The sequence below is a fragment of the Anomaloglossus baeobatrachus genome, chromosome 1, assembly GCF_048569485.1.
Source record: "Anomaloglossus baeobatrachus isolate aAnoBae1 chromosome 1, aAnoBae1.hap1, whole genome shotgun sequence".
Classification (NCBI taxonomy): Eukaryota; Metazoa; Chordata; class Amphibia; order Anura; family Aromobatidae; genus Anomaloglossus; species Anomaloglossus baeobatrachus.
Genome location: NC_134353.1, coordinates 847564346 through 847578294, shown reverse-complemented (window position 1 = coordinate 847578294; position 13949 = coordinate 847564346). Strand labels below are relative to the sequence as shown.

The following is a 13949-nucleotide window of genomic DNA, read 5'->3' as shown; positions in this document are numbered from 1 at the left end:
GCCCTGATTATGATTAAACCTTCTTTCCTCAAGACGCAGCGGATGCCCCCGTGTTCCAGTCGCAGGCCTAGGTGTAAAAAGATCTTTGGAAAGGTCTCTGTACTGTCCCCTCATATTTATACATTGTGATTAGATCCCCCCTAAGCCTTCGTTTTTCCAAACTAAATAACCCCAAGTTTAATAACCTGTCTTGGTATTGCAGCCCACCCATTCCTCTAATAATCTTGGTGGCTCTTCTCTGCACCTTCTCCAGTTCAGCTATGTCCTTCTTATATATCGGTGACCAGAATTGTACACAGTATTCTAAGTGCGGTCGCACTAGTGACTTGTACAGAGGTAGAACTATATTTTTTTCATGAACACTTATACCTCTTTTAATACATCCCATTATTTTATTAGCCCTGGCAGCAGCTGCCTGACACTGTCCACTAAAGTGAAGTTTACCATCCACCCATACACCCAAGTCTTTTTCTGTGTCTGTTTTACCCAGTGTTCTACAATTAAGTACATAATCATAAATGTTATTTCCTCTACCCAAGTGCATGACCTTACATTTATCTACATTAAACTTCAATTGCCGCTTCTCAGCCCAATCCTCCAATTTACATAAATCTCCCTGTAATATAAAATTATCCTCCTCTGTATTGATTACCCTGCAGAGTTTAGTATCATCTGCAAATATTGAAATTCTACTCCGCATGCCCCCAACAAGGTCATTTATAAATATGTTGAAAAGAAGCGGGCCCAATACTGACCCCTGTGGTACCCCACTATGAACTGAGACACAGTCCGAGTACGTACCATTAATAACCACCCTTTGTTTCCTATCACTGAGCCAGTTTTTAACCCAGTTACACATATTTTCCCCTATCCCCATTATTCTCATTTTATGTACCAGCCTTTTGTGTGGCACCGTATCAAAAGCTTTTGAAAAGTCCATATACACAACATCCACTGCATTTCCCTGGTCCAGACTTGAACTTACCTCTTCATAGAAGCTGATCAAATTAGTTTGACAGGATCGATCCCTCATAAACCCATGTTGATACTCTGTCATAAGGTTATTTTTCTTGAGATACTCCAGTATAGCATCTCTCAAGAACCCCTCAAGGATTTTACCAACCGTAGAGGTTAAACTTACCGGCCTATAATTTCCCGGCTCAGTTTTTGTCCCCTTTTTGAATATTGGCACCACATTTGCTATGCGCCAGTCCTGCGGTACCGACCCTGTTATTAAGGAATCTGAGAAGATTAAAAATAATGGTCTATCTATCACAGAACTCAATTCCTGTAGTACTCTGGGGTGTATGCCATCCGGGCCCGGAGATTTGTCAACCTTAGTGATTTCGAGGCGGTGGCGTACTTCCTGCTGGGTTAAGCAGGTAATATTCAAGGGTGAATTTATGGTATCACTGGTCATGTCATCTGCCATGGCATTTTCTTGTATAAAAACCGTAGAAAAAAAGCCATTCAGCAGGTTGGCTTTACCCTCATCCCCTTCCACCATTTCACCAAGACTATTTTTAAGGGGGCCAACACTATCGCTTTTCAGTTTTTTACTGTTTATGTAGTTAAAGAATATTTTAGGATTATTTTTACTTTCTCTCGCAATGAGTCGCTCTGTCTCAAACTTAGCTAACTTAATTTGCTTTTTACATATTTTATTTAATTTTCTATAATTATATAATGGCTCATCACTACCTACCCTCTTTAATTCTTTTAAGGCTTTCTGTTTGTCTTTTATTGCTTCCCTTACAGCTCTATTTAGCCATAGGGGTTTCCTCCTATTTCTAGCATGTTTGTTCCCATAGGGTATATTTTCTGCACAAGCCCTATTCAGGATGCTCATAAAAGTCTCCCATTTGCTTTGTGTACTTTTATTACTTAGTACATCATCCCAGTTTATTGCACTAAGATCATCTCTCAACCGTTTAAAATTTGCTTTCCTGAAGTTTAGTGTCCTTGTAGCCCCTCTACTAGACATCTTACTAAAGAATACATGAAAACTTATTATTTTGTGATCACTATTCCCCAAGTAACCCCCAACTTGTATATTTGATATGCGGTCTGGCCTATTGGTTAGTACAAGGTCTAGTAGTGCTCCCCCTCTTGTGGGGTCCTGTACCATTTGTGAAAGGTAATTATCTTTCATTGTTATCAAAAATCTATTTCCTTTGCTGGAACTGCAAGTTTCTGTTCCCCAATTTATATTAGGATAGTTAAAGTCCCCCATAATAATTACCTCTCCGAGACTCGCTGCTTTATCAATTTGCTTTATGAGGAGATTCTCTAACTCTTCCATAATATTCGGCGTCTTATAACACACCCCTATCAGTATTTTATTATTCATTCTCCCCCCCCTTATCTCCACCCATAGGGACTCTACATTCTCAGTACCCTCACATATGTTGTCACGCAGGATGGGTTTTAAGGATGATTTTACATATAGACACACACCTCCCCCTCGCTTATTTGTACGGTCATTCCTGAATAGGCTATAACCCTGTAAACCCTGTAAATTAAGTAGAGCAGAGAAACATCAAAGGGTGGGTGCGCACTTGTGTGTGCCATTAAACCTGACTGCCATTGAAATCCTCTCTAGAATGAATCTCTGGATCAAGATAAATACCGCAGCTAAGTAGCTGCCAGTCAGGTACATATACAAAGTAAGAAGTTATGCATCTATGCAAAGTTTTTTTCCCCTCCATCAGGCACACACAAATGCGCTTTTCTCATGATAAGGTGAATTATATATAACCTATTACATTTAATATACAAACACCACCCCTATTATTGAGAGCCCATGGATTCAGTGAAGGTTAATCTTTTTAAATTACCCATTTTTACTTGAGCAGCTTCTGAGTGTGACCTCTTAGGCTATGTGCGCACGTTGCGTCAGAGTACCTGCAGTTTATTCTGCACGTTTTCCTTCCCTTGGTTTTTGACCAAATGGCTTTTGACCATTTTTTAGCGCTAAAAACGCATGTGTTTTTACCGCGTTTTTAGTGCGTTTTTAGCGCTTTTTACCTGCGTTTTCACCTGCGTTTCTGCAGATGCGTTTTTTAGATCAAGACACTGAGAAATAAAGTTGAATTAGTCAAAAAGAATGAAAAAAGAGAAAAAAAGTATAAAATTTACTTTTAATAAAACTATATGGGAAATTATGAATTTTAATGAAAAAATAGTGGTTATGCACATTTTATCAGAAAAATAGGTGAAGTTTCTAATTTTTTAACATTTAAATTTTCGGTTATTGTGTGTGTGTAAAGGAACATTAGAACCCATTAATTTTTGTCCAGACAAGCATGCGTTTTTGGAGCCAAAAACGCAGTGGAAAAGCAGGTAAAAAGCATGAAAAACGCAGGAATTGTGATTTTGGTTGCGTTTTGCCATTTCTCATTGACTCCAATGTTAAGGAAACGCTGCAGAAATGGCAAAAACAACTGACATGCTGCTTCTTTTTCAGCATGGTTTTTGACCACAAATATGCAAATTAAACGCTGCAGAAAAAAAAGCAAAGTGCAGACAGGATTTCTGCTTTTCCCATAGACTTTGCTGGCAATCAAAAACGCATGCGTTTTAGCGCAAAAACGCTGCTGCTAAAAATGCTGCAGAAACACGGAAAAAAACGCAACATGCGAACATAGCCTTATGCCTCCAATGCACACCCTTTGATGTTTCTCTGCTCTACTTGGAAGAGGCTAAATAAAATGGAGGATTAACCCCTACATATCCACTTGAGAAAAAGTAAATATAACAGCCATTTTTCAATGTATAGAGCAGACCTTAATTAACCTTAACACAATACGACTGGAAGAATGGGTGCAGTCAATAAGTGTCAAAAATAATGAGACCAGAATTTGTGTAGGTTTTCCCTAAAAAATATACATAAAAATATTTTGAGCATATCTCTGTGTGAACCTGTTTATCCTGGACTATGAGTCATTGCCTGAGACCTTGTATGTGCTTTTTATGAGACCATTTTTGTACTATGTTTCTTTTATTATAATAAAGTGAATACTGATAATTTTTGCAAAAAATATACTATTGCATCAGAGACTCCACTTTTTTTCTTGGTTGTTGGAAATTAATTATACGACTCCTGGCAGCATTTGACTTCCAGTCATAGAGTTGACGTAGGTGCAAGTGACTCGCTCACCCCAGGGCTATGGGACACCTGGTGCCGGGCCGGACTAATCCGGGGGTAATCAGTGGTGGCGGGGCCCGACTCCGTGGCCCTGGTGGGTGTCAGTTAAATATGGCTGATGACTTGGGGTTTGTGTTCGTGACGCCACCTGTGGTATGCGGCTGCTGTGTGAGGCCTCCGGGGTGATGGAATGGCAGCAATGGTGGTACTGCTCCCCACAGGTGGAGCGGTGCCCCGGGGACACAGTTGGTGCTTATTCGTGTCTATGCAGAGAAATAACTGAGGCAACACCAGGGGTGCAGTTTCAAGGTCTTTACTCACAGTTCTTGTCAAGGCCTGCAGGAGCCTTTGGACTGCTGGGACCACCGTCAGGGACCTCCGCCGATCCCGGGTAGATCTGGGGGTTGATGCCAGTGCACCCCTCTAATTGTGTCCTTTCTCAGCTGACTTCACTGGCCACCAGCTCTGAAGCTATCTGTGGCCCTGGAATCCCTTCGTTCCCTGCTTACGACCCCTCCCAGCATGCAGCATGGGAGGGTTACTGCCACTATCCCTTGTCCCAGTGTGTGCCTAGCAATGTGTGTAGTGCAGTTTTACCTGTGAACTGGCATGTACCCCTTTCCTTACCCAGGATGGGACATCACACCTCTGACTGGGGTGCAATGTCTCTGTGGCGACGGAAGCCTCAGGGGCGCCACACAAGTTCAGTACAACTCAGCGGGTAGTGAGTGTCAGCTGTAATCACGGCCCAGGCACTAACTGACCAGATGACTGCCTCCTTTTTAAAATTCCGCGCCACTGCCGTCATTGGAGTGGATGGCGCATGCACAGTTTAATTTCACAGCTGGTTTTCAGGCCTTCAATAATATGATCCGGGGGCAGAGCATGCGCAGATCGAGATCTCGGCTCAATGACATCTTCATTAAGCTGAAATCTCCATCTGCACCTGCGCCTCTCCTGGTGCAATTTTACCGAAAACGCCAGAGGACTGACTGTGGAATCAAACTGCGCTGCCCATCCAGTTACTTTAAAAACCAGGCAGGTAATTGAATAATCAGTCGCTTATCATAGAAACACAGGAGGCAAGAGGTGGAACAGAGCAGTAGAAGAAGACCCTGGATATCAGTCCATGGAGATGCACAGTAATAGCGTTAGAAGAAAACTTTAGATGCTGATGAAACAAAAACAACAGATGAGATTCTGTCCCCAATGGTACCAATTTAATCAGTATAACAGCGCCATTATGGCCCTGCCTTTACATTATTTTGCTAAATCCTTCTGACAGGTTCTCTTTAAATCTGGAGCCTAATTGAGAGGGTGTTGTAATTTGTACTTAGTGGTGATGCAGCAGGTCAGGCTGATAGAGCATGCTAGACGTTTTTAGATTTTCTACAAGTTAGGCCCCTTTCACATGTCAGTGATTCTGGTACGTTTGTGCTTTTTTTTATACGTACCAGAATCACTGACATACGCAGACCCATTCTAATCAATGGGTCTGCTCACACATCAGTGATTTTTCACTGAACATGTCTCCATGCAGCGTGCACCCTTGGCCGTGATTCTGCACGGAGACATGTCAGTTTTTGTCTGGCATCACTGATGACCCACGGACCACACTATGGTGTGATCCGTGTGTGATCAGTGTAACACGTACCAGAAAAACACTGACATATTAAATATTAAATATTTTGAACTTAACTTGCCTGCGATTCGCTCTTCAGCCTCTGCTTTCGGCAGCTCCTGCCTGGCTCATGAATATTCATGAGAGCAGGAAAACCCGACTAGGAAGTAGCTGCTGAGAGCGATGGGCGGACGCTGCAGACCCGAGGAGATCAGCACCATGGACAGCAGCAGTGAAGGCAGGTGAGTAATGTCCATATGCAATCACGGATCACGGATTGCACATGGACAACCCACGTGTGCCGTGAATCACGGAACACGGAGGGACATGTGCGTGTTTTACACGTCAGTGAAGAGCGTCAGTGTTCTTCACTGACGTGTGAAACGGGCCTTAGAGAGACCTAATTACTGCATTTTGTCCAAGGAGAATTACCTGAAAATATCTCCCCAAAATTTAAAATATAAAAAAAAAAAGAAAACAACCTATATTTGAAGTCACTGTTTTTTTTATTATTATTACTAATATTATTATTAAGCACTCAATAAGGAGTACAATATATTTGTTATAAATTACATTATAAACTTTAGGCTGTTAATGGCTGTTCAAGCATAGTCACATATTTGTCCATTATTTCATCAATAGTAGTGCAATGATGTTGTAATAAGACAAAGCTGAAGAAAATATGACTACAAGCTACGATAAAGCTGTGCAGAACAGACTAGAGAATAGTACAGCATTTCTGTTACATAATATGAACCTATGTTTGCCAAGTTCAAATTCTTTGCGATGAATGTCAGTTTATATATTTTAGGTGTGTTGTTACTTCTCTTTGGTCAATATATGGTTTATTCCACTAAATGTTCATCTGTGTTTCTGTTCTTCATATAGAAGAAATAGGGAACAGATAGTCCTAAACTTCCCCCTTTCTGGTCCAAGTCCACACCTTTCCCTTCCTCTTTGTGCCGGTGACTTATTCTTTCTGCATCTCTTTCAACGTGGAGAATCTCATGATTGTCCTTGTTTGGCGTCTTCTTGAAGTTGCTTAGATGTTCCTCAGAACAATGTGTTGCCTCTTTATAGATGTATTTTTTAAATATTTCCTGAAATTTGTATCTGTCCTCTTCCTCATTTTGGATAGAATTGTTTTTTACATTTTCTTCATCTGAATGACAAGATGATTCGTCATCTCTCCTTTTTCTGGATAAGTCATAGGGTTCTTTCTGCTCAACACTACGAAGGACAATTGCGCGAGAATGATCTGCTCTTACACGGGCAAAACCTGGAGAAAGAAGAAGAAAACTGTTTATTGTTGTGTTTTTCACTCTAAAGGCCACTTTAGGCCTCTGACACACATCCGTTAAAAACGTGCGTGTTTTGTCCGTTTCCGTATATACTGGAGACCCGGACAAACGTGCACCAATGTTAATCTATGTTTGTGGTCAAACTTGCGTTTTTCATCATGTCCGTGTGTCCGTGTCCGTGATCCGTATGTGTTTCCGTTTTGCACGGCAACATGTCCGTTTCCTGCACGGAACACGGACACCATGAAAGTCAATGGTTTGGTGCGCACAAGTACGTGACACGGATGCATCTCTGTATGCTCCGTGTACGTTTTGTGCTTTTTTGTAGTGATGTCGGCTATTCTTTCTTTTTCTGTCTATGCAGGTCAATCTCCCTCAGTCCGTCGGTCGGTCTCTCTCTGTCGGTCGATCCCTCTCTCTGTCTTGTCTGTCCCTCTCTCTGTCTGTTGGTCAGTCTCCCCCTTCTCTCATACTTACTGATCCCTGATCACCGGTGCAGCGCTGAACGGCGTTCACACTGCTCCGGCGGCTTTTACTATTTTGAAAAAGCTGGCCGCTCATTAATCAATCTCGTATTCCCTGCTTTCCCCGGCGCCTATGATTGGTTGCAGTGAGACACGCCCCCACGCTGAGTGACAGCTGTCTCACTGCAACCAATCACAGCTGGCGGTGGGCGGGTCTATACTGTGCAGTAAAATAAATAAAATAAATAATTAAAAAAAAACAACCAGTTCTCCCCCCATTTTGATACCAGCCAGGGTAAAGTCACACGGATGAAGGCTGGTATTGTCAGGATGGGGAGCTCCATGTTATGGGGAGCCCCCCAGCCTAACAATATCAGCCAGCAGCCTCCCAGAAATGCTGCATCCATTAGATGCGACAGTTCTGGGACTCTACCCGGCTCTTCCCGAATTGCCCTGATGCATTGGCAATCGGGGTAATAAGGAGTTAATGGCAGCCCATACCTGCCAATAAGTCCTAGATTAGTCATGGCAGGCGTCTCCCCGAGATACCTTCCATGATTAATCTGTAAGTTATAGTAAATAAACACACAACGAAAAATCCTTTATTTGATATAATAAACAGTTAAAAAAACCCTCTTTCACCAATGTATTATTCCCCAAATACCCATCCATGTCCGGCGTAATCCACGAAGGTCCCGCGTCGCTTCCAGCTCTGCTACATGAAGGTGACAGGAGCTGCAGAAGAACACCGCCGCTCCTTCCAGACCCATGCAGCAACTGAGGTGAGTATCGCGATCAGCTGAGATGTCACTGAGGTTACTCGCGGCCACCGCTGGATCCTCCAACTGTGACAGCAAGTCGCCCGAGTGACAGTGATGAAGTCACAGGTGAGTTGCGGTCACGGGGGTGGACTCAAGCTAGCCGTGGGTAACCTGAGTGACGGCAGCGCAAATCGCGCTGCTCAATTCAGTCACTCAGGGTATAAGCGGTCACTGGTGAGTCCTTCACGGGTGACCGCTAATCAGTATGCGACGCCCAGACAGAGCCACGGAATGACAATGAAGTCGGGTGAAGTTCACCCGAATTCATTCTCAGTGCGCGACTCTGTCTGCTGTCTGTGGGTATGTAGCAACTACATGTTACATCACACACAGACATTTCACACGGACAACACATACACACGTCAGTTACAAATCTCACGGGCATTACACACGCACACACGGCTAGCATACGCCGGTCACACAGATGCCACATGGACCATAAAAACGGACACAAAAACGGGACAAGGACCTGAAAAACAGACGTAACACACGTGCGTGTTTTTTCACGGATGTGTGTTTCAGGCCTTACATGTGTCGCGGGCGGAGGAGGGGACGCTGCGCTCTCCCACTGCTCGGGTCCAGCTGCCGCTGCTGCTGCTCGGTGGTGGCTCGAGCGGTGGACCGGATCCCGGGGACTCGAGCGGCGCTCCTCGCCCGTGAGTGAAAAGGGGATTTTGATTGTGGGGGTTTTGATTATTGTCCGTGACGCCACCCACGGTTGTGGTGATTTTGGTGACACCACCGCTGCTCTGAACGGGGATCCCGGGAGCGGTGACAGGGAGCAGCTGAGTTGTTATTTCTCCCCTCCGTGGGTAGGGGGTTGGTTGTCCCGGGGCCCGGTGATGGGGTAGGTAGGGATGATGGCAGGCGGGTTGCGGGGCCTGGTGAGGTGCAGGCTCGCAGGGGCAGCGCTGTGCCGTACGGCACGGGGGTACTCACTCAGCCTGAGACGATGACACAGTTTTCAGTAAAACACACGGCTGGATGGACGGGTCCCCCAGACGTCTGCGGTTGCTTTTTCCCTGTAGGTTGGTGATGACTGTCTCTCCCTGCACCTAAGTTCAATGTTGGTAGCGATGGGTTCCCACCGGTAACCCGCTGCCCGACTTGGATGTAGGCCGGAGGAGCCCCTTTTTGCCCGCAGGCGCTGGCCCTGGGAAACGGTTGCCCTTGGCGGTGGCGGTGTCTCCCCTTCACAGTTGGACGGTTGCCTTCTGTCGGGACTTGACTGTTTGGAAACCCGGAGGTCCCCTTCACTAACGGATTCGGCAAATTCACGGCGACTCCTAGCCTTGCCGGGGTCCGAAAAGCCCCTGCCAATGGTGCTGGCTTCTCCTTGTGTACCGGTCCGGTACCGCCGGGCCACCGCCCATCCACGGTCCTTACGGCAAACTCCGATAGGCCACTCTTGCAGACGGTCACCACCGTCTGCCAACCTTGCTGCTCCGTCCGGGCCACACACCCGGACTCACTTCAGTCTGCTCTCTTGCCACTTCACTCCTGCTCACTTTTCCTCCTTCCACTTTCACTGTCCAAACTAATCTCTTCACTCCTTCACTTCCCTAGCTTAACTGAACTTCCCTGCCTCCAGGACTGTGAACTCCTTGGTGGGTGGAGACCAACCGCCTGGCTCCACCCCCTGGTGTGGACATCAGCCCCTGGAGGAAGGCAACAAGGGTTTTGTGTCTGGCTTAGATGTGCCTAACTGGGGTGTAGGGTGTGGTGGTGTAGTTACCTGTGGCCCCTGGCTTCTCAAGGGTGCCACACATGCAGCGACATTGCTAGTGATGTCGCTGCCGATCGCACCCGCCCATGTCGGTGGCGCGTCACAGGGTGACCACTGCCGTAGCGAACAATATCGCTACGGCAGCGTCACACGCAATTACCTCTTCACCGACGACGCTGTGGCCGCCGAACAATCTCTACTTTAATGGGGAAGTTCGTGTGGCGTCACAGCGGCGTCACTAAGCGGCCGCCCAATAGAAGCGGAGGGGTGGAGATGAGCAGACGGAACATCCCGCCCACCTCCTTCCTTCCTCATTGCCGGCGGCCACAGGTACGATGTTGGTCCTCGTTCCTGCGGTGTCACACATAGCGATGTGTGCTGCCGCAGGAACGACGAACAACCTGCGTCCTGCAACAGCAACGATATTTGGGATTAGAACGACGTGTCAACGATCAACGATTAGGTGAGTAATTTTGATCGTTAGCAGTTTCACACGCAACGACGTCGCTAACGAGGCCGGATGTGCGTCACGAATTCCGTGACCCCAATGACATCTCGTTAGCCCCCATTAGTCCGTAACAATAATGTCATACTCCCTCTTTAAGGTTTCTACTTGAGGTCCAAATTTCATGTATGATAAGGATATCATGTAGTTCAAAGGAATGTAGAAACTGATCTCTTTTCTAAATAGGAGAACATAAACTGGACTGCTTATCAGAGTGGAGATAAATGACACTGCTACCCATAATGAAAGGATTCAAAATGTATGGTTGCAACAATACGTAACTACCAGGGAAGCAGGCATGGCAGCTGCTCTGGGACTTACTAATGATAGAGAACCTGTCATGGGATTCATGATGCCCAAACCATGGGCAGCATGAATTACAGGCGAGCTACACTAGTCCAGCCAAATATATTTTTCCTTGAAATCTTCCCCTGTTTGATTGAAAATATAGTTAGAAGATCGAACCGGGTACTATAGCAGGAGATGAGACTAGTCTGTTGCCACTTAAGGTGATTGACCGGTCTCTCACTGTGGAATAGATCTGTCAATTACCTCTAGTATTGCTGAGAAATGCTGTTCAGAGTCAGCTTGTGAACTAGTCTCGTCTCCAGCCAGGGTACCGGATCTTTTAACTATTAGGCCTAAGCCACACGACATGAAAATCGGTGCGAGTGGAAGTGCGATAAAAAAATCGCATTCCACTAGGACCAATATTAGCTTATGTGTCAACACACATGAGCGATTATTTTGTCAGCCCTAATCGGATGCTGCGATTGTAATGCGAGTCTCTTTCTCTCGCACCCATTCAAGTGTATAGGGCGAGAGAAAAATCGCACTGCACTCGTGGTATACCGGTGTACCGCGAGTGAAGTGCGAGAATGGCAATAGCTGGCTACGGAGGAGAGAGGGAGATAAATCCCTTCCTCCCCTCCTCAGTGCCGGGCCGCCCCCCCCCCCCCCCCGGGGCTGAGGTCCACTCGTACGGTTGGACCTCAGTCACAGGGACACTCGAATGACACTCGGCTCTGCTGTACTGCCAGCGTGAGCCGAGTGTCATGCAAGGGGATTGCAGTAATCCCCGTGTGACCCCATCCTATCGCTTTGGCTTTTCAGAAAAACGTACACCTGGTTGCCATCATGCAGCTAGGCTTTGATTCATGCTGACCGTGGTTTGGGCAGAATGAATCAGGTAATAGGTCCCCTTTGAAAAAACACATTCCATAAAGAAGAAATACTGGTATATGTGCACTATTACACTCACAGGGTATGACTTATGCTTTTTATTTTTTACCTCGAGAATGGATGCCTCTTTCAGTGACTCCATGTTTGACTTTCATGTGTCGTGTCAGGTTTCCCTTTAACGTGAACTTGCTGGAGCAGTAGAGACATTTAAAGGGTTTGCTGTCCGAGTGCAGATGCATGTGGCCCATTAAATTGTGCATACGATTGAACTCTTTTCCACAGAGCTGTTATAAAAAAATAAATGTGAGGTTACAGAAAAATCATAAGTAGATACTTAAAGAACAAATATTCTTTTTTTATTTATTTTTAGACACTACCTTTCTATATATGTTTGACTGTGTGCTTGTGACTCGCCCACCCCAGTGCTATGGGACACCCGGTGCCGGGCCGGACTAGTCCGGGGGACGTCAGTGGTGGCGGGGCCCGACTCCGTGACCCTGGTGGGTGTCAATTAAATATGGCTGGTGATTCGGGGGTGAATAGAGTTTATGGTTGGCGTGACGCCACCTGTGGTTTGCGGCTATTAAGCCGCCGCTGCTGCATGAGGCCTCCGGGGCTGGTGATATGGCAGCTTGGGTGGTCCTGCTCCCCACAGGTGGAGCGGTACCCCGGGGCACAGTTGGTGCTTGTGAGAGTCTATGGTGTGATGGAAGTCTATGCAGGCGACAATAACTGAGACAACACCAGAGGGTGCAATTCCAAGGTCTTTACTCATATTTCCTGGGCTGCAGCACACTGGTGCCTTTGGGCGGCTGGAACCCACCGTCAGGGACCTCCGCCAATCCTGGGTAGATCCTGGAATGAAAGCCGGTGCACCCCTCTATTGTGTCTCTGTCTTCAGCTGTCTCCTTAAGCCTTGCCCTTGTTGGATGAACCTGGCTCGTCCTCCACTACAGCCTCCGGGCCGGGGGCTCGCCTGTCAGTTATTTACCCCCTTTCTGAAGGTTCTGCTGTGGGCTGTGGCCCGGGGAGTTTGCAACTTTCCCTGGGCCTCGGTTTTTACTTTCGGAGATGACTTCTCCTCCTCTGGTTTCTAGGGACCGTCCCCTGTGCGCAGCTTGATCCCTCCACCGAATGACTTTGTGGAACAGGCCCTGCGCTCGTAAACCTTGCAGTGGCCCTGGAATCCCTTCTTTTCTCTGCTTGGTGTCACCTGGACCCTCTGAGTCCCAGGGTCTTCACCAGGAAGCGTCACTTTCTTTCCTTGCTCCTGTCTGACTAGAGCTCTATCCTCAGCTCCCTTCTCTGCCTCCCGCAGACTCTCTCTTCTCACCCCTTAACCTTGACCTTCCTTCTCTACTCTACCCTCGGCTGGCTCCTCCCACCCACCCAGTTGCTAAGCTGTACCCTATAGAGGAAGGGATGGGTCTTACGGCCCCTCCCAGCATGCAGCATGGGAGGGTTGCTGCCACTGTCCCTGGTCCCAGTGTGTACCTAACAATGGGTGTAGTGTAGATTTACCTGTGGACCGGCGTTCACTCCTTTCCTTACCCAGGATGGGACATCACACCTCTGGCTGGGGTGCAATGTTCCTGTGGCGACGGAAGCCTCAGGGGCGCCACACTTGCTTTATGGCAGCTGTGATTAATAAACATATATTGGCAGAGAAATGTTATAGATTCTTAAAGTGCAGCCCCCTCCCCTAAGCTCATGGAGAGATTTTTTATTTCAAGATATTTTACGTTTAAAGAGCTTTATTTAAAAATATATTTAAAGTAAAAATCTGGCTTGCATATTGTGACATGTTCATATTATGACATTCATCACAAGTTTTCTGATTATACAATTATATGAATATATAAATATTGTAAGATGGCAGCAGGACATGAGATGTAGGGGAGATATGCATCACAGAGTTGGCTATCCTCTGTGATGTAAGCCTGGAAGATAGCTCTAGTGCGTATAGTACTGAGAGGGGTAATAGGGCTGACAAGTGTCAGGTTTACAAGTGAAGATGAGCGGTTCCATTGAGGCTCGGTTCCTCGGCAGCAAACAAGCCTTGCCTCCACAGGCTCAATCAAGTCACTGATTGGCAGTTCGAGGCTCCACCCATATACAGCCAGCCATAAGCAGATCACTTCAGGGGAAGGGTAAGCGGACTTTTTTAAACTTTTTTTTGGGT

At 46.3% G+C, this 13949-nt stretch overlaps 1 protein-coding gene across 1 annotated transcript in view; it reads right to left on the bottom strand.

Moving 5' to 3' along the window:
- Nucleotides 1-6273: 6273 nt before the first annotated feature.
- The window catches only part of ZNF366 (zinc finger protein 366), a 72870-nt gene continuing 65194 nt past the window's right edge, over nucleotides 6274-13949 (bottom strand). The window contains exons 4-5 of the mRNA XM_075342178.1: nucleotides 11877-12051; nucleotides 6274-7047 (exon numbers count right to left, since the gene is read on the bottom strand). Coding sequence (XP_075198293.1) covers nucleotides 6614-7047; nucleotides 11877-12051 — 609 coding nt within the window. The 3' untranslated portion in view covers nucleotides 6274-6613. The remainder of the gene's footprint in view (nucleotides 7048-11876; nucleotides 12052-13949) is intronic.